Raw genomic sequence first — 21,338 nt, 5'->3', positions numbered from 1 at the left:
GTAGGAGAATCACTGCAAATATGAGGCTACACAGTAAGTTCCAGGTCAGCCTGGGCTAGAATGAGGCCTTACATCAAAAAAGAAAAAAAAAACCTAAACACTGCCCTGTCCTGTGTCTCTACAATACTCCTGGGTATTTGAACACATGTGAGTCAAAAATAAATAAATAAAAAACCTTACAGAACAATGTTCAGAGCAGATCCTGGAATATACAAGATCCTATCTATTTAAAAAGAAATTCCAAAGTACACTGAATCTGAATTAAAAAAAAAAAAAAAAAAGCCCTACACAACTGCAGAGATGGCTTAGCACTTGAGGTGATTTTCTGCAAAGCCTAAAAACCCAGGTTTGGCTCTCTAGAGAATACACATAACTCAGATGTACAAGGTGACGAACGCACACGGTCGCACGTGACACAGGTGGTGTACGCATCTGGGGTTGGACTGCAGTCCCTAGAGGCCCAGACACACCAATTCTCTCTTTTACTCTCTCTCATAAGTAACTAAATTTTTTACAAAGCCCTACAAAAGGACTGCTTTAAGGATTTAAAAGTCTGCCTGCCATGCTTATGCCCTGGGAAAAAAAAGGAACATGAACCACAGGTACAAATGATCATGAACCCATGCCTTACAAAATCGAGGATGAGGACGAACAGAAGTATGACAAGTCCCGGTTTTCTTAGATGATGCCAGGCACTTGCATGCATAGACATGAGCTTCACCCTTGTAACAAGAGAAGCAGCAAGGACAGGTAACTGAATGTAGATACACAGGCTTTTTTTAAGAACTGATAATTACACAAAAACTGTAAAACTTCTACAGGAAGTTAAAACCTAAATCTGGGGCTGGAGAGATGGTTTAGTAGTTAAGGCACTTGCCTGCGAAGCCTAAGGACCAAGGTTTGATTCCCCAATACCCACATAAGCCAGATACACAAAGTGGTGCATGCATTTGGTGTTCATTTGCAGTGGCTAGAGGCTCTGGCACACCCATATTCATTTTCTTTCCCTCCCTCCCTCCCTCCCTCCCTCCCTCTCTCTCTCTCTCTCTCTCTCTCCTTTTCTCTACCCCCCCCCTCTCTCTCTCTCTGCCTCTTTCTTTCTCTCAAATTAATAATAATAATAACCTAAATCTGAATTACGTTGGTTCAAGGAAAAAGAAACAAGGATGGAGAGAATATTTTGGCCAGGCATGGTAGTTAGCACCTGTCTGTAATCCCAGTGTTGAGAAGGCTGAAGGAGCAGGACTGCTGAGAACTCAAGACCAGCCTGAGCTACAGAGCAAGAACCTGCCTCAAAACACACACAAAAAAAAAAAAAAAGAAAGAAAGAAAGAAAAGGAAGAAGAAGGGCTGGAGGGATGGCTTAGCAGTTAAGGCACTTGCCTACCAAGCCAAAGGACCCAGGTTCAATTCCCCAAGACCCATGATAGCCAGATGCACAAGGGGGCACACACATTTGGAGTTCGTTTGCAGTGCCTGGAGGCCCTGGTGCCCATTCTCTCTCTCCCCCCTCCCTTTCTCTGTCAAATAAATAAATAAATAAAAATATTTTTTAAAAGAAAGAAGAAGGAAAGAGAGAAAGAAGAGGAAGCAGCAGCAGCAGCTTTAACCAAGTTGAACAACATGAGTCTATGAAGGAACTCTCTCCAATGACAGTCAAGTTCATTCCAGCAAATGACTGGGGAGTATCTGAAGAGTGATGAGCATCAACTTGTGAAAACAACATCAGCCACATGATCATTAGCCCGATTCATCATCACTACCAAGTATGACCGGCTTTCCCCTTTGAGAGTTGCTGTTGCATTGCCTGCATCAAGACGAGGGAGGGATGCCTAGAGACTCTAGGTGAGGAAGTGAGGCAAGACTTCCACTGGGAGCCCATACCTTACATCATCATTGGTCAGAGGGCACCTGTGGAATTATACTCTTCCTGCAGCTCTTGGTGAGAACAAGGGACTTTAGCTGAAGTTAAGATAAAACAATCTCGATCCCTCCAATTCCATCTGACTGGGATGAGCAATGCTTTCAGATCTCCAGATAATGACTTTCAGGAATGCCAAAGGCTCCTGCTGAGCAATAGGCAACACTATCACACTGGGTCCTACTTAAGAAGCAGGTCAGAAAGCCGGGTGTGGTGGTGCACACGCCTTTAATCCAGCACTGAGGAGGCAGAGGTAGGAAGATCACTGTGAGTTCCAGGTGAGTTCCAGGTCAGCCTGAGCTAAAGTGAGACCTTACCTTGAAAAACCAAAAGAGAAAGAAAGGAAGGAAGGAAGGAGGGAGGGAGGGAGGGAGGGAAGGAAGGAAGGGAAAAGAGAGAGAGAGAAGAAAAGAAAGAAAAAAAAGAAAGAAGAAAGAGGGGGGAGGGGAGCGGGAGGGGAAGAGGGAGGGAGGGAGGGAGGGCGGGTCAGAGTGAGAAGAGCTTTGATGGAGACATCAGAAGTTCACTGACATGGGTTTCTAAGCCTATGGTTTAGTCCTTTGGATGACAGCTGCACACACTGGAAGCTCTTAGAGGGGCACTCTGCAGTTCAGTGACTCACCACCCACTCCCTTGCCACCATAGGCTCTGTTCTCTATCCCAGATGAGTTGTTACCTGTGTGGCCCACTGGGTTTGTGTGTGCCAGGCCGCAAGCAAGGCATCATAGAGGCCAGTGAGCTGCTGATCCAGGGGAAGGTCGCTCTGGCACAGCTCCTGCCAGGCTGCAAGAAGCTGAACCTGCAGGGGGTGGGACAAAGGGAGCCTTACTAGGTACACCAAGACATGCTGCTGCAGTAACTGCCCTGCTCTCTCCTACCCAGGCAAGCTCATTACTGCTGCCCACTACCCTGAGCATTCAAATACCCATTGAGCTCCATCACGTGAGAAAAAGCATAAAAAAAAAGAACAGTCACGTACCCTGATCATCACCCAAAGCTTGAATTTGCTGCTTCCAAGTGACCCTCTCCTTTCCCCTGCCCACAAAGCATGCCAACATGCTTCCACTTTGGATGCCATACACTTGGGTGAAAGTTTCATGTCCTTTCTGGACTATTTTAAAGGAGGAATACTGGGCTTAAAGGAATTAGGTTAGCCCAGGAAACTCCACCTTTTTGGTAACCTAACCCTAGAAAATATATAAAACTATTATGGCTTGCTAAAGGCAATGTAAGACACGAGTACCCCTTAAAAGACAAAATGAAAAGGGCAGTTAAGGCATTTGCCTATGAAGCCAAAGGACACAGATTTGATTTCCCCGGGACCCACGGAAGACAGATACACAAGGGACACATACATGCATCTGGAGTTCATTTGCAATGGCTGAGTGCCACTGCAAACGTGACCACTCTCTCTGTGTCTCTCTTCTCTATCTCTCCCTGCTTGCAAATTAAAAAAAAAAAATTAAGAAAAAAAAGAAGCAGCAGCAGCCAGGTGTGGTGGTGGTGCACACACCTTTAATTCCAGCACTCAGGAGGCAGAAGTAGGAGGATCGCCATGAGTTCCAGGCCACCCTGAGACTACATAGTGAATTCCAGGTCAGCCTACACTAGAGTGAGGACCCCACCTTGAAAAAACAAACAAACAAACAAACAAAAAAGACAAAATGACATTAAATTAAGACAACGTTTCAAGTCTGTAAATGAATATAGCCAATGACAACTTTTTTTCCAATTGGCAATAAAATACATCTGTAGGTTGGACCAATAACACCCCCTAGTGGCTAACAAAAAGAACAGACAGAGAGCAAGGAGGCAGTATTCTTGCCTTGATGTGTGAAACATTCTGTAGCCCACTTAGCATTCTTCCGTAATCATAATCACTCAGCTTCTCACCTTGTGACACTTATAGTAGTACGCAAGGAGCTGGGGCATCCGGTCAATTTCAGCAAAAACCTTCACAAATACTTTAGACTGATCTAAAGGATGCAAAATGGGAAAATACTGTTACTAGGCTTTGGGTATGGCCAAGAGAAACAAGTCACGAAGATCAATATGGACACGTGTCAACTAGTGATCAGCAGTTTCCAACAGACGGTGAGTTAACTCATCCATGGGGTCATAAATGTTAAGAGGAAAGTAAAGAGTGAGCTGGGCGTAGTGGCACACAACTTTAATCCCAGCACTTGGGAGGCAGAGGTAGGAGGATCACCGTGAGTTCGAGGTCACCCTGAGACTCCATAGTGAATTCCAGGTCAGCCTAGGATAGAGTGAGACCCTACCTTTTGGAAAAAAAAAGGTAAGGAGTAGAACTTGGGGTTCAATAATCAGACACTGCAAGCCCTGTCTTGTTAATAATTCATCAATAAACACCATTAATATAGCTGAGATTAGCTGGGTACAATGGCATGAATTTCAGCTCTTGGGAGGCTGATCCAGAGTTTTAGGGCAGCCTGCAGTACTCAGTGACATAGTACAACCCTTTCTCCTAATAAATATATAAAATAAGAACTAATACAGATGAGAGCAGAAATAAATAAAATAGTGAACAGGAAAACAAAAGAGGAAAAGAGGCAACCAATGAGGCCTAGAGTTTGAGCAAGCCCACAAAACTGACAAATCTCTGCCAAGATTCACTAGGAAAGAGAGTGGGCTTAAGTAAATATACTCAGAAATGAAAAGAGGAAACATTACTACTACTTTCACAGAAATAAAACGGATTATGAGGGCTAGAGAGATTGCTCAGTGGTTAAGGCGCTTGCCTGCAAAGCCTAATAACCCAGGTTTGATTTCCCAGTACCCATGTAAAGCCAGATGTACAAAGTGGCACATTCATCTGGAGTATGCTTGAAGCAGCCAAAGGCCCTGACATTCCCATATTCTCTCTCTATTCTTGCAAATAAATAAATAAAATAAAAAAGGATTATAAGATACTACTTTGAACAACTACAAAACAAACTGGATAACCTTGATGAAATGTATAAATTCCTTAAAAAAAAAACAAAAACCTAAGTAAAAGAAATTCTAATCCGGGTGCAGTGGCACATGCCTATAAATCCAGCATGCAAGAGGCAGAGACAAGAGGATTATTACAAGTTCCAGGCCAACCAGGGCTACATAGTGAAACTCTGTCTCAAAAATTTTTAATATGATGGAGAATGGAATTTCAAAGGGGAAAGTGTGGGGGTGGGTAGGGAGGGAATTACCATGGGATTTTTAAAAAAATTTTTATTATTTTTAGTTATTTATTTGAGAGTGACAGACAGAGAAAGAGGCAGGTAGAGCGAGAGAGAATGGGCACGCCAAGGGCCTCCAGCCACTGCAAACGAACTCCAGATGCATGTGCCCCCTTATGCATCTGACTAACATGGGTCCTGGGGAATTGAGCCTCGAACCGGGGTCCTTAGGCTTCACAGGCAAGCGCTTAACCGCTAAGCCATCTCTCCAGCCTGGGATTTTTTTTATAATCATGGAAAATGTTAATAAAAATTTTTTTAAAAAATTAAAAAATAAAATAAAATAAAAAGGGCTGAAGAGATTACTCAGTGATTAAGGCACTTGCCTGCAAAGCCTAACACCAGGGTTCAAATCCCCAGTATCCACATAAAGTCAGATGCACAAGGTGGCGCATTCATCTGGAGTTCATTTGCAGTGGCTGAAAGTAAGCCTGTTCTCTCTCTCTCTCTCTCTCTCTCTCTCTCTCTCTCTTTCTCTCCTTGCAGATAAACAAAATAAATTTTAACATTATTGAAAAACAAAAACAGATGTACATGGTGTCACATGCCTTTAGTCCCAGCACTCATGAGGCTGTGGTAGAAGGATCACTGTGATTTCAAGGGCACCCTGAGACTACAGAGTGAATTCCATGTCAGCTAGTGCTGGAGCGAGACCCTACTGGCTAGAGAGATGGTTCAGTGGTTAAATTTGCTTGCAAAGCCTAATAACTTGGATTCAATTCACCAGTTCTCATGTAGAGCCAGATGCACAAAGTGGCACATGTATCTGGAGCTCATCTGCTGTGTGGCAAAAGGCCTTGGAGCACTCATTCTCATTCATTCATATTCTCTCTCTCTCTGCTTGCAAATAATTAAAAAAAAAAAAATTTTAAGCCAGGGCTGGAGAGATGGCTTAGCAGTTAAGGCATTTGCCTATGAAGCCATAGGACCTAGGTTCAATTCCCCAGGATCCACATAAGCCAGAGGCACAAGGTGGCACATGCGTCTGGAGTTCATTTGTAATGGTTAGAGGCCCTGGTGTGCCCATTCTCTCTGTTCCCTCCCCTCCCCTCCTCATCCTCCCTTCTCTTTCTCTCTCTCTCTTTCTCTCTCTCTCTGCTTGCAAATAAATAAATAATTTTTTTTAAATGTAAGCCTGCAGCCTGAGACTACATACTGAATTCCTGGTCAGCCTGGGCTAGATCAAGATCCTAACTATCAAAAAGAAAAGCACAAAACCAAAAGACAAATAGAAATCCTGAATGCACCTAAAACTAGTACAAGGATTGCATTCATGAGTAAAACCTGTTGACAAGAAACCCCAGGCCATCTGTCCCAATGGAAAATAGCAGACATATAGAGAATTCACACATGTTATTTGCAAAGGAGCTGCTTCCTAACTCACTATGAGGTCAGCAGCACACTCATTCCAAAGCTGGACAGAGAATGACAAGGAAATACAGACCAATATCTGTTCCTGATGAAATAATGATGCACATGCCTATAGTCCCAGCACTTGGGAGATAGAAGCAGAAGGGTCAGAGTTCATGGTCAGACTCAGCTACACAGTGAGTTTGAGGTCAGCCTATATTAGACCCTGTCTCAAAAATAATCAAACTTGTTGGCCAGACAGACCAAATGACCAAACGGGTGCAATAGTGGCATGTCTGCTCTGGGGGGAACCAACTGCTCTCTAATTGGACTGGAGGCCCAGGAAATACATGCCTGGTACTGAAAACTTAATCAAAAGCCTATGGCAGGGGTGGTCATGAGCCTTAGGGGCATAAAGTCTGCTGTTGCCTGGCTAAATGCATATATTATTCTCACCAAACTACCCTGAAAACACTACACTTAATGTTCGTATTCATATATTAATGCTACTCTTACTTTTGGTTAAAGAAGCTTCTCTTTTCAGGTGATGGTGACCACTAAGATGACCCAAAAGGCAGCACAGTGCTAAGAAGTGACAGAGGAGTGCTCAGCACTGAAACATCTTTATCACACCCTTCAATGCTCAGGGTCCATTGTGGAAGAGGTGGCAAAAAGAATGTAAGAGCCAAAGAAAGGGCACCACTCCTTACAATGCAACTACCCAGGCAGAAACTGGTCTCGATATCCATGACCTCGCAGAGCCTAGCAATACCTTCACAAGAGGAGAAAAGAATGATAACATCAAAAATAAAAGAGAAACTAACCAAGAGAGGGAGGGGATATGATGAAGAGCAGAGTTGTAAAGGGGAAAATGGGGGAAAGGAGGGAAATAGCATAGTTTATTATCTGTTAAGTATAGATGTTGTCAATAAAAAAATTAAAAATTAATCATGGGGCAGGAGAGATGGCTTAGCAGTTAAGGCGCTTGCCTGCAAAGCCAACAAACCCAGGTTCGACTCCCCAGGACCCATGTAAGCCAGATGCACAGGGGCCACACACATCTGGAGTTAGTTTGCAATGGCTAGAGGCCCTAGCATGCCCATTGTCTCTCTCTCTCTTTCTCTCTCTCTCTCTCTCTATCTGCCTATTTCTGTATCTCTCTCACGTGTACTCTCAAATAAGTAGAAAATAAGAAGAAAATATTTTAAAAATATATATTTGTCCAGGCATGGTAGCTCACGCCTTTAATCCCAGCACTTGGGAGGCAGAGGTAGGAGGATCGCCGTGAGTTCGAGGACACCCTGAGATTAAATAGTAAATTCCAGGTCAGTATATACATATATGTGTGTGTGTGTGTGTGTGTGTGTGTGTGTGTGTGTGTGTGTGCGCGTGTGTTTTTTAATCCAGGCATGGTGGTGCACGCCTTTAATCCCAGCACTCAGGAGGCAGAGGTACGAGGATTTCTGTGAGTACAAGGCCATCCTGAAACTATATAGTGAATTCCAGATCAGCCTGGGCTACAGCTGGACCCTACCTTGAAAAACTAAAATAATAATAATAATAATAATAATAATAATAATAATAATAATAAAAATAACCAAACTCAGGTTGAAGAGATGGCTTAGCAGTTAAGGCACTTGCCTGCAAAGCCTAAGGACCCAGGCTCAAGTCCCCAGGTCCCATTTAATAGGTTGATATTGTATATATGTAAGTACAATGATTGTGATAGGGAGGTAATATGATGGAGAATGGAATTTCAAAGGGGAAAGTGTGAAGGGGAGGGAGGGAATTACCATGGGATTTTTTTTTTTTTTTTCGAGGTAGGGTCTCACTCTGGCTCAGGCTGACCTGGAATTCACTATGTAGTCTCAGGGTGGCCTCGAACTCTCGGAGATCCTCCTACCTCTGCCTCCCGAGTGCTGGGATTAAAGGCGTGCGCCACCACGCCCAGCGGATTTTTTTTATAATCATGGAAAATGCTAATAAAAATTTTTAAAAAATAAGAAAAAAAACCCAAAAAACAAAATATATATGTGTGTGTGTGTGTGTGTGTGTGTGTGTGTGTATATATATATATATATATATTTTTTTTTTTTTAATCCATGCATGGTGGTGCATGCCTTTAATCCCAGCACTCAGGAGGCAGAGGTACGAGGATTTCTGTGAGTACAAGGCCATCCTGAAACTATACAGTGAATTTCAGGTCAGCCTGAGCTACAGCGGGACCCTACCTTGAAAAGCCAAAATAATAATAATAATAAAAAAACAAACTCAGGTTGAAGAGATGGCTTAGCAGTTAAGGCACTTGCCTGCAAAGCCTAAGGACCCAGGCTCAAGTCCCCAGGTCCCATTTAATAGGTTGATATTGTATATATGTAAGTACAATGATTGTGATAGGGAGGTAATATGATGGAGAATGGAATTTCAAAGGGGAAAGTGTGAAGGGGAGGGAGGGAATTACCATGGGATTTTTTTTTTTTTTTTCGAGGTAGGGTCTCACTCTGGCTCAGGCTGACCTGGAATTCACTATGTAGTCTCAGGGTGGCCTCGAACTCTCGGAGATCCTCCTACCTCTGCCTCCCGAGTGCTGGGATTAAAGGCGTGCGCCACCACGCCCAGCGGATTTTTTTTATAATCATGGAAAATGCTAATAAAAATTTTTTAAAAATAAGAAAAAAAACCCAAAAAACAAAATATATATATGTATGTGTGTGTGTGTGTGTGTGTGTGTGTGTATATATATATATATATATTTTTTTTTTTTTTTTTTTTAATCCATGCATGGTGGTGCATGCCTTTAATCCCAGCACTCAGGAGGCAGAGGTACGAGGATTTCTGTGAGTACAAGGCCATCCTGAAACTATACAGTGAATTTCAGGTCAGCCTGAGCTACAGCGGGACCCTACCTTGAAAAGCCAAAATAATAATAATAATAAAAAAACAAACTCAGGTTGAAGAGATGGCTTAGCAGTTAAGGTACTTGCCTGCAAAGCCTAAGGACCCAGGCTCAAGTCCCCAAGTCCCATGTAGTCCAGATGCACATGGTGGTGCATGCATCTGGAGTTTGTTTGCAAAGGCTGGAGGCCCTGGCATACCCATTCTCTCTCTCTCTAATAAATAAATAAAATAAACTATTTTAAAAAATAATAAAATTAGGCTGGAGAGATGGCTTAGTGGTTAAGGCATTTGCCTGTAAAGCCTAAGGACCCAGGTTCAATTCTCCAGATCCCATGAAAGCCAGATAGATGACCATGGTGGTACATGCGTCTGGTAATCGTTTGCAATGAATAGAGGCCCTGGCATGCCCATTCTCACTCTCTCCCCTCCTCTGTCTGTCTCCAATAAATAAATAAACAAAAATTTAAAAGTCTTTAAAAAATAATAATAAAAAAATTTCTTTAGCATAAAACAAGTCAAAGGGCTGGGGAGATGGCTCAGTCGTTAAGAGTACTTCCCATATAAGCATAAGGACCTGTATCTAAGACCATCCCACTTCAACTCCCCAGAATCTAAAAAGGCAGGTGTGGCTATACATTTCTATAACCCCAGTAGAGGAATTGAAGGGCAGGGACCAGAGAATCAATGGAGCTTGCTGACCAGGCAGCTCCAGATTGAGGAAGAGCCCCTGTCTCAAAGAAGTATGTGTCTGAGCATTAGAGAAAGACACCTGAAGTTCTTCTGGCTTCTGTGCACATACACACCTGCACACATACATACATTCATACACTGTACAGATATACACACAGCATGCAAAATGTAAGTCCATAAATCCACAGCTAACAAAATATTCAGTGGTGAAGATCATAGATCTTCCTCTGAAACCAGGAATGAGACAAGGATGCTCACTTTCATCAACTATATTCCACCTAATATTGGAAGTCCCAATTGGAACAACTAGAAGGAAAATAAAATATTCAAAAAGAAGTAAAGTTATTTGTGCAGACATGATCTTGTATCCAGAAATCCTAAAAATTACAGAAAAGGTCCTACTTAAATTAATAAATAATTTAGTAAAGTTTTTCTTTTCTGTTTTTCTTTCTTTTTGGTGGTGGTGGCAGTTCTGGGTATCCAGGCTGTACGCTAGGTAAGTGCTATACAACTGAGCTATACAGCCCCTGTGTGGATCCCTCATTTAAAAAAAAATAAATACTGGGCTGAAGAGATGGCTTAGCAGTTAAGGTGCTTGCCTGTGAAGCCAAAGAACCTCGGTTCAATTTCCCAGGACCCACATAAGCCACATGCACAATGTAGCATATGCATCTGGAGTTCATTTGCAGGGGCTGGAAGCCCTAGAGTGCCCATTTTCTCTCTCTCTCTGCCTCTTCCCACCTCTCAAATAAATAAAGATAAAATATTTTTTAAATACTTTATTTATTTGAGAGAGACAAAGAGGCAGAAAGAGAGAGTGGGCACACCAAGGCTTCCAGTCACTGCCAATAAACTCCAGATGCATACGCCACCTTATACATCTGGCTTACGTGGGTTCTGGGGAATTGAACCTAGGTCCTTAGGCTTTGCAGGCAAATTCCTCAACCACTGAACCATTCCTCCAGCCGGGATTCCTGATTTTGATGTGGCTTTACCCCCAAGGCAAGGAAGGCCAAACCTTTTTCCTCTTTGAGTATGGAAAAAGAAGAATTTTTCTTTACAGGGAGAACAATATTACCATTGGGCACAGGGAGGTTAAGCTGTTCTCACACACCTGGAACACTCAACTATCCACAGGATCACCCAAAGCTCTATAATACTCCAAGAGTTTATAGCTGTTGACCCAGCCTCCTTATTGAAAACACTCTCCCAGGAACAGAGATGTAGCCCAGTAGTAACAGTGCTAGTCTGGTATGCACAAGGCTCTGGGTTCAATCCCTAGCACCCTCTTCAGCTCTAAAACAGAATTCCTGTCATTGGCAACAACACAAATGGACCTAGGAGGTTCCATGCTAAATAAAGTAAGTCAGGCAGAGAAAGACAAACGATGTAGTATCACACTTGTATGTGGAATCCAAAAAACTGAACTTAGAAAAAAAAACCTAAAATAGTAGCTTCCAGGAGTAGAGGAATAAAATACTTTTTTTTAAGAAAAAAAAAAAAGAGTGGATGCTTTAATCCCAGCACTTCAGAGGCAGAGGTAGGAGGATCATTGAGTTCAAGATCAACCTGAGACTACATAGTAAATTCTATGTCAGCCTGGGCTACGAGACCCTACCTCAAGAAAAAAAAAAAAAATAGACAGAGAGAGAGAGGGAAGAATAGTAGCTTCCAAGCAGAGAGGGTGAAGGAAGTAGGAGACATTAGACAAAGGTACCACCTCTCAGTGAGGAGTGAGTTCTGGGATATACTCTACAACTGGTGTCTTCAGCTAATAATAATTTAGACTTGAAATCTGCTAACAGTACATCTTCATTGTTATTATTACAAAAAGAAAACCAAGGGTAATGATGTGAAGTAATGAATGTTAGCTAACCTGAGTGGAAGCAGCTGGCACAGACTACACTCTGCCCCATATAAGAGCTGTGAAAGTAAGAAAGAGCCTTGCTGCTGCTTCTTCCTGTTTGGTCAAGAGCTCATGGGTGACATATTTAGGAATGAAGTATGCCCATGTTTAAAATTTGCTATGAGGGCTGGAGAGATGGCTTAGCAGTTAAGCGCTTGCCTGTGAAGCCTAAGGACCCCGGTTCGAGGCTCAATTCCCCCAGGACCCATGTTAGCCAGATGCACAAGGGGGCGCACGCATCTGGAGTTCGTTTGCAGTGGCTGGAGGCCCTGGCGCTCCCATTGTCTCTCTCTCTCTCTCTCTCTCTCGCTCTCGCTCTCGCTCTCGCTCTCTCTCTCTCTCTGCCTCTTTCTCTCAAATAAATAAATAAAAATTTAAAAATAATTAAGTCTTTAAAAAAATAAAATAAAGTTTGCCATGAAAAAAGTAAATTTTGGGTTATAGCAACAGCAAGACAAAAGAAAGAAAGACAAGATGTAGCAATGGACAAATAGGTAAGTGGATCAGCAAGGTCTAGGATGTAACTCAGTGACAAGAGCATTGCCACACCCTGGCTTCCATCCCCAGCTTAAGGGGAGGGAGGAGCAGTAACATGATAATGCTGGAATTTAGGGGGTATTTCACAATATCTGTTTCTTTTTTTTTTTTTTTTATCAGGGGTTCAACCTTTCTCTATATCAGAAAATTCCATGTAAAATGTTGAAAATACATAAGCATCATAAAGTTATAGATTTAACAATGGCACACTCAGAAACCATAGATCGTTACTAGAAAAATTTCAGTATCAGGGATGGGAAACCTTCCAGTGAGTTGTTGGCCAGGGAGGTCCTTGATGCCCCCAAAACATCACAGGTCATTGCCAAGGATCTTGGTTTCCGACCAGGAATAAATGGTAAGACTCTGACCCTATTGATAAAGACTCCATAAGTTTTGGCTTCAGGGTCACTGAGAAATTTTGCTGGAGCTGTGCTGAAAACATCCTCCCTACAGACCAGCTGACTGAAAGCTGAAAAAAACTGGCTACATGCAGATCTATGGGAGACAGAGAAGTGATCAGTGGAGATAAATAAAAGTGGACACTGCTAGCCTTAAGTGTGGCCAGCCAGGCCAAATGAGACAACGGGTGCAATAGTGGCATGTCTGATATGGGGGAAACCAATTGCTCTATAACTGGACTAGAGGCCGGCTCCATGGGAGAAAATACATGCCTAATACTGAAAACCTATGACAAGGTAGGTCATGAGCCCTAGGGGTGTAATGCCTGCTAATGTCTGGCTAAATGCACATAGTATGCTCACCAAACTGCCCAGTAAGCACTTCTCTTAATGTTCACACCCATTTAATAATGCTACTCTCACTTTTGGTTAGAGAAGCTTCTCTTTTCAGATGGCAGTGACCTCTGAGATGACTCAAAAAGCAACATGGTGCTGAGAAGTGACAGAAGAGTGCTCAGCACTGAAACATCTCTATCACACCTTCCAAGGCTCAAGGTCCATTGTGGAAAAGTGGCAGAAAGAATGTAAGAGCCAAAGAAAAGGTAAGATTGCTTACAATGCACTCTTCCAGACTCGATACCCATGACCTAGCAGTGCCTGGCACTACCTACACAAGACCCTCATAACAGGAGAAAAAGATGATGACATCAAAATAAGAGAGACTAATTGAGAGGGGGAGGGAATTGGAGTTGCAAAGGGAAAAGTGAGGAGGGAGGGAATTATCATGGTTTATTGTCTAAAATTATGGAAGTTGTCAATAAAAATAAATTAATTTAATTTAATCTAGTTTAAAAGACAAGAAAGACTGCTAAGGAACCTGCCTATGACTCCTTACAACGTGCTCCCCCCAGACACAAAATGACCTAGATATCCATGAACTCACAGTGCCTGACACTACCTACATAAGACCATCATAATAGGAGGAAAAGATCATGACACCAAAATAAAAAAGAGGCTGATTGAGATGGGTAGGGGATATGATGGAGAATGGAGTTTCAAAGGGGAAAGTGGGGGGAGGGAGGGTATTACCATGGTATATTTTTTATAATCATGAAAGTTGTTAATAACAAAAAATTTGAAAAGAAAAAAAAGAACCTGCCTATGTTCAGTCAGAATTATAGTCAAGAAAGATGGACATTAGGCAACAAGAAAAACAAGACAGTAGACTTCCAGTTATGATGATGGAATAGGGGCTAGAGGCCCGCCTGCAAAGCTAAAGGACCTAGGTTCAATTCCCCATGACCCACGTTAGCCAGATGCACAAGGTGGCACATGTATCTGGAGTTCATTTACAGTGGCTGGATGTCCTGGCGTGCCCACTCTTCTTTCTCTGCCTCTTTCTCTCTCAAATAAATAAAAATAAAATACTATTTTTGAAAAAAGATGGTGGAATAGGAGCCAGACCAAAAACAGGGAAACAGAGATAGGATTCCATTCAATAATCGCCCCTCCCAAACCATGAAGATGGCAGAGAAAACTCAGGAAATCCAAGATGCATCAAAAACAAATACCCGCTCACTGAGCATGGTGGCACACGCCTTTAATCCCAGCACTTGAGAGGCATAGGTAGGAGGATTGCTGAGAGTTCGAGGCCACCCCAAGACTACACAGTGAATTACAGGTCAGCCTGGGCTAGAGTGAGACCCTACCTCAGGAAAGGAAAAAAAAAACTGCCAGGCATGGTGGTGCATGTCTTTAATGTGAGCTCTCGGGAGGCAGAGGTAGGAGGAAAGCCATGAGTTCGAGGCCACCCTGAAACTAGTAAATTCCAAACCAGTCTGGGCTAGAGCAAGACCCTATCTCGAAACAAACCTCCCCCAAAAAAGAAGAAAAGAAAATTAAGAAAGAAAAAGATAGCCACTGCCTACCATAAGATAACCACCTCTACCACATCTTCCAGGACCCATAAGAAATTGCAGAGGAAGCTGTGACATGAGTACTGCTCCTACTCCTGGCCTGACATCCAGCTCCAGGGAAAGGCAACAGACAGTGATCAATCAAAACATATCAAATCAGAAGCCCAGAGGCTACAGAAAACACCAAACCAGACTGTTAACAGACCTGCCAAGGCTCAGGGACCATTGCAGAAGAGGAGGCTCAAAGATTATAAGAGCTGCAGGGTAGGTAGAAATATCCTGAGTTCAAGGCCACCCTGAGATGACATAGTGAATCCCAGGTCAGCCTGACTAGAATGAGACCCTACTCGAAAGCCCCCCCCCCAAAAGACTATCACCTATGTAAAAAATATATATATGTATTATTTATTATATATATGTATGTATAATGGGAGCAGGCAAAGATGAAAGGATTAAAGAATATAACCTGTTATAATATATATAAAATAAAATTTTAAAAAGAAAAAGTTACAGATTTGTCTGTTTTTAATTTTTTGAGGTAGGGTTTCACTCTAGTCCAGGCTGACCTGTAATTCACTATGTAGTCTCAGGGTGGCCTTGAACTCATGGTGATCCTCCTACCTCTGCCTCCCAAGTGCTGCATAATTCAATGCACACGAAGACATTCTAAATGCCTGAAGACTCAAGCCTTATAACAAGTGTGCCCAGAAATGAGAAAGGGCCACACTTACCTACAGACTGAGAGGTGAATGCTGCCACAATCTGGGGACTGGCCAGGGCCTCCAGCCTGTTCTTCAGAGCCTCCAAGTGCACACATTTTTCCGAATAGTCTGGGGTGTCAACAAGCATCATCAAGCTGTTCTGCATCCCAGTCAGCTTGGCAGAAATCGCAGCTATATCCTAAGAAAACAACAGAAGAGTGGCTGGAGAGATTGCTCAGTTGTTAAAGACACTTGATTGCAAAGTCTGGTGGCCTGGGTTCAATTCCCAGGTACCCATGTAAACCAAATGCACAAAGTGGCACACTTGTTTGGAGTTAGTTTGCAATGGCAGAAGGCCCTGGAATACCCATTCTCATTCATTCATTCTCTCCCTCCCTCCCTCTCTCTCTCAATTATTTTAAGGGCTGGAAAGATGGCTCAGCAGTTAAAGGTCTACAAAGATCTACAAAGCCTGACAGCCTATGTTTGATTCCCCAGTACCCACATAAAACCAGATGCACGAAGTGGAGCATGCATCTGGAGTTTGTTTGCAGTGGCAGGACACCCTAGAGTGTTCATACACATTTATACTCTGTCTGCCTCTTTCTATCTTTGTCTCTAAATAAATAAATAAACAAATAAATAAATAATAAATAGCATTTATAAATTTTAAAATGTTTAAATATATATATATTTGGTTGTTGTTTTTTAAGGTAGTCTCACTCTAGCCCAAGCTGACCTGGAATTCACTATGTAGTCTCAGAGTGGTGATCTTCCTACCTCTGCCTCCCAAATGCTGGGATTAAAGGCATGTGCCACCACGCCCAACTAAATAAATATTTTTAAAATAAAAGAAAGGGCTGGAGAGATGGCTTAGCAGTTAAGGTGCTTGCCTGCAAAGCTTAAAGACCTACATTTGACTTCCCAGGACCCACATTAGCCAGATGCACAAGGGGGCACACACGTCTGGAGTTTGTTTGCAGTGGCTAGAAGCCCTGGCATGCCTATTTTCTCCCTCTCTCTCTCTCTCTCTCTTTCTCAATCTCTCTAGTTCTCTGTCAAATTTTTAAAAATACTGTTTATCTAGTTGGGCGTGGTAGCACACACCTTTAATTCCAGTATTCTGAAGGCAGAGGTAGGAGGATCACCATGAGTTCGAGGCCACCCTGAGACTGCACAATGAATTCCAAGTCAGCCTGAGCTAGAATGAGACCCTACCTTGAAAAACCAAAAAATAAAACATAAAAAAAAATTTTTTAAGTACATTATTAGGAATGATAATATATTGTTTTATTTTCTTGTCTATTTTCTGAATCTTTCAAATCTTCAAAACTGTGCCTAAGTTATATTTATGATTAGAAAAATGAAGCTGGGGCTGGAGAGATGGCTTAGTGGTTAAGGCATTTCCTTGCAAAGCCAAAGGAACCAGAGTCAATTCCCCAGGATCCACGTAAGCCAGATACACAAGGTAGCACATGCGTTTGCAGTGGCTGGAGGCCCTGGCATGTCCATTCTTTCTCTCTCTCTCTCCTTCTGCCTCTTTCTCTCAAAATAAGTAATAATAAATAAATATATTTTTAAAAGGAAAAATGAATCTGGAAGCCAAGTATGATGGCACACACCTGTAATGCTGGCACTTGGGATATTGAGGCAAGAGAGTTATCCTGAGTTCAAGGCCAGTCTGGGTCACACAGTGAAGTCAAGGACAGCATGGCTATAGAATGAGACCTTGTCTCCCAAAATAGAAAAGAGAAAGAAGAAAAGAGAGAGACAGGGAGAGAGAGAGAGGAAGGGAGGAAGGGTGGGGAGGAAGGGGAGGTGAGAATATGGTGGCACAAGCCTTTAACCCCAGCATTCAGGAGGCAAAGGTAGCAGGATACTCATGAGTTCAAGGCCCGCCTGAGACTCCATAGTGAATTCCAGGCCAACTTGGACTAGAGAGAGATCCTACCTTGAAAAATTTTTAAAAAAAGAAAAGAAAGAGAGAGACAGAAAGGGAAGGATGGGGGGGAGAAAGAATGAAAGAGGGAGGGAGGGAGGGAAGGAGGGAGGGAGGGAGGGAAACAGTGAACAAACTAACAGCATTTCAGCATTTGACAGCTATCTGTGATGTGTCAGACACTTCTGAGACACAAAGATAAATAAGGTCACACAAACATGCATTCACAATGTGTTGGAACAGAAAGATTATGATATACTTCAGAAGAAAATCTCAAGTGTTATAGGACCAACTAATTTTTCCTATGAGAGGCAAGGAGCCAGGGAGAGCAATGACTGACTGAAGTGGATGTTTAGGTTGGACATTCAGGAATGGACGGGAGGGAGGATAGCTTAGGCAGAAAACGGGTGAAACAAAAGGAGACAGTGTGTTAATAAGCCACAGAAGCCACAGACAATATACCCACAGCCGAGAGCTGAAAAGACAAGCCACCGCCTGCTGTGAAACTAGCTTGAAACATGCATGTGGTTGTGGGCTCAAACTGAACCCTGGACAAGATGGGGAACACTGAAAGCTGACATGCAGGGAAAGGAGGGGGACAAGGAAATGACACACAAGATTACAGTGATGGTAGACAGACAAAACTAACAAAAGCGGGGTGGGTAGTGACTTCTGGAGTTTCTAGGCTAAATGCTTGGATGATGAAAAATGACCCCATGGAATTTCAAAGGGGAAAGTGGAGGGAAGGGATTACCATGGGATACTGTTTATAATCATGGAAGTTGTCAATAAAATAAATAAATAGAAAGAAAGAAAAATGGCCCTATGAGCCAGGCATGATAGTGTACACCTATAACCCCATCACTCAAGAGGTAGAGGCAGAAGGAACAGGAGCTCAAGGTCATTTTCAGCTACATAGGGAGTCGAAGGCCAGCCTGAAACCCTACCTAAAAAAAAGAAAAGACCCCATTAACTATGATGTGCAAAGGGCACAAGAAAAAAATATTAATAAATTGTAAGTGGCTCTGGAGAACAAGGATAGCCAAGCGTGGTGATGCATGTCTTTAATGTCAGCACTTGGTTGGCAGAGGCAAGAGGATTGCTATGAGTTTGAGGCCAGCCTGAGAGTACATAGTGAATTCAGATCAGCCTAGGCCACAGTGGGACCTTACCTCAAAAAACCAAAAAAATAAAATAAATAAAGTGGGCATAGTTGTGCACATCTTTAATCTAAGCACTTAGGAGGCAGAGGTAGGAGGAATGCCATGAGTTTGAGGCCAGCCTGGGACTACACAGTGAGTTCTAGGTCAGCCTGGACTTTTTCAACCTTACCTTGAAAAAAAACAGAAAAGAAAGAATAGTTTTTTAAATGTTTAGGTAGGGTTAGAGATGGTTCAGCGATTAAAAGCACTTGCTCACAAAGCCTGATAGCCCAAGTTCAAATCCCCAGTATCCACGTTAAAGTCAGATATACAAAGTGGTGCATGTGTCTAGAGTTTGTCTGCAAAATGCTATGGCACACCCGTCTCTCTGCATGCAGATAAATAAATAAATCTTTTTTAAAAAAGATAACCCTAATTGGACTGGAGTCCCACTCCATGGGAAGGGAATACATCCCTGATACTGAAAACTTAGAACAGGGGTAGTCATGAGCCCTAGGGGTGTAACATCTACTGTTCTCTGGCCAAATGTATATACTATGCTATCAAACTGCCCAGTAAGCACTACTCTTAATGTTCACACCCTTATATTAATGCTACTCTCACTTTTAGTTAAGAATCTTCTCTTTTCAGATGGCAATAACCTTGGGACAACTCAGAAGGTATCATGGTGATGGAAAGAAATGACTGCAGTGCTCAGTACTGCAGTATCTGTATCACATCTTCCAAGGCTCAGGGTCTAATGCGGAAGAGGTGGTGGAAAGAATGTAAGAGCCAAAGGAAGGGCAGGAGTCCATACAACATGCTCCCTCCAGACACAAAATGGCCTGGATATCCATGACCTCACAGTGCCTGATACTACCTGTATAAGACCATCATAAGAGGAGGAACAGATCAAGACATCAAAAGTAAAAAAGAGGGCTGGAGAGATGGCTTAGCGGTTAAGTGCTTGCCTGTGAAGCCTAAGGACCCCGGTTCGAGGCTTGGTTCCCCAGGTCCCACGTTAGCCAGATGCACAAGAGGGCGCACGCGTCTGGAGTTTGTTTGCAGTGGCTGGAGGCCCTGGCGCGCCCATTCTCTCTCTCTCTCTCTATCTGCCTCTTTCTCTCTCTGTCTGTTGCTCTCAAATAAATAAAAATAAAAAAATTTAAAAAAAAAAAAAAAAAAAAAAAAAAAAAAAAGTAAAAAAGAGACTGATTGATATGGGGAGGGGGTATGATGGAGAGTGGAACTTCAAAGGGGTAAGTGGAGGGAGGGAGGGTATCACCATGGGGTATTTTTTATAATCATGGAAGTTGTTAATAAAAAAAATTTTTAGGGCTGGAGAGATGGCTTAGCGGTTAAGTGCTTGCCTGTGAAGCCTAAGGACCCCGGTTCGAGGCTCGGTTCCCCAGGTCCCACGTTAGCCAGATGCACAAGGGGGCGCACGCGTCTGGAGTTCGTTTGCAGAGGCTGGAAGCTCTGGCGCGCCCATTCTCTCTCTCTCCCTCTATCTGTCTTTCTCTCTGTGTCTGTCGCTCTCAAATAAATAAATAAATAATTTTTAAAAAAATTTTTTAATGTTTTTTAAATCCAAAAAAGGAATGGAGAGATGGCTTAGCAGTTAAACGTTTGCCTGTAAAGCCTAAGGACCGAGGTTCGAGGCTCGATTCTCCAGGACCCACGTTAGCCAGATGCACAAGGGGGCACACACGTATGGAGTTCGTTTACAGTGGCTGGAGGCCCTGGCATGCCCATTCTCTCTCTCTCTCTCTCTCTGTCACTCTCAAATAAATAAATAAAAATCAACAAAATTTTTTTTTTTAAAAATCCAAAAAAAAGAGTATAATAAAGCAATGATAAATGACAAAAAAAAAGGATAACCCCTACCTGGGCATGGTAGGACACGCCTTTAATACCAGCACTTGGAAGGCAGAGGTAGGAGGATCACCTTGAGTTCAATGCCACTCTAAGACTACATAGTGAATTCCAGGTCAGCCTGGGCTAGAGTGAGACCCTACCTCCAAAAATAAAAATAAAAGAAAGAAAAGATACCATAATGGGCTGGGGAGATGGCTGTCAATAAAGAACTTGCTGTACAATCATGAGGACCAGAGTTTGGATCCCCAGAACCCACACAAATGGTGTGCTGTACACCTATGATCTCAGTACCAGCACCAGCACTAGAAGGCAGAGCCAGGCAGATCTCCCAGGGCAAATTGGCTAACTAGACTAGTCATATCAGTGAGCTCTGGGCTCAGTGAGACCCTGTCTCAACAAAAAAGGTAGAGAATGGCCAGCCGTGGTGGAGCATGCCTTTAATCCCAGCACTCGGGAGGCAGAGGTAGGAGGATCACAGAGTTCGAGGCCATGCTGAGATTACATAGTGAATTCCAGGTCAGCCTGAGCTAGAGTGAGATCCTATCTTGGAAAACCAAAAGAAAAAGGTGAAGTTTAAATAAGACACCTGGCATTGACCTCTGGCCTCCATACACACATGTGTGCCCACACACATATGAACATGCACGCACATGGGTACACATGTACACATGCAAAAAAATCACATACTTTAGTGAGTGAAAAAAAAAGTGCATAGTAGTGTTCACAATGTGGTACTGTTTGTATGGAAAAAATATATGAAAGAACAGGCCTAAGGTTGATAAGCATTTGTAGAGGAGAAATTAGGGGACTAGAGCAAATGTTATACTTT

General features: G+C 42.8%; 1 protein-coding gene across 1 annotated transcript in view; it reads right to left on the bottom strand.

Moving 5' to 3' along the window:
- Cog7 (component of oligomeric golgi complex 7) overlaps positions 1-21,338 on the bottom strand; it is an 86,099-nt gene that overhangs the window by 46,890 nt on the left and 17,871 nt on the right. Inside the window, exons 4-6 of the mRNA XM_004670203.2 lie at positions 15,581-15,749; positions 3,815-3,897; positions 2,598-2,720 (exon numbers count right to left, since the gene is read on the bottom strand). Of these exons, the coding sequence (XP_004670260.1) occupies positions 2,598-2,720; positions 3,815-3,897; positions 15,581-15,749 (375 nt within the window). The remainder of the gene's footprint in view (positions 1-2,597; positions 2,721-3,814; positions 3,898-15,580; positions 15,750-21,338) is intronic.

The sequence above is a fragment of the Jaculus jaculus genome, chromosome 12 (genome assembly GCF_020740685.1).
Source record: "Jaculus jaculus isolate mJacJac1 chromosome 12, mJacJac1.mat.Y.cur, whole genome shotgun sequence".
NCBI classification, from domain to species: Eukaryota; Metazoa; Chordata; class Mammalia; order Rodentia; family Dipodidae; genus Jaculus; species Jaculus jaculus.
This window is presented reverse-complemented; position numbering and strand designations above follow the sequence as displayed.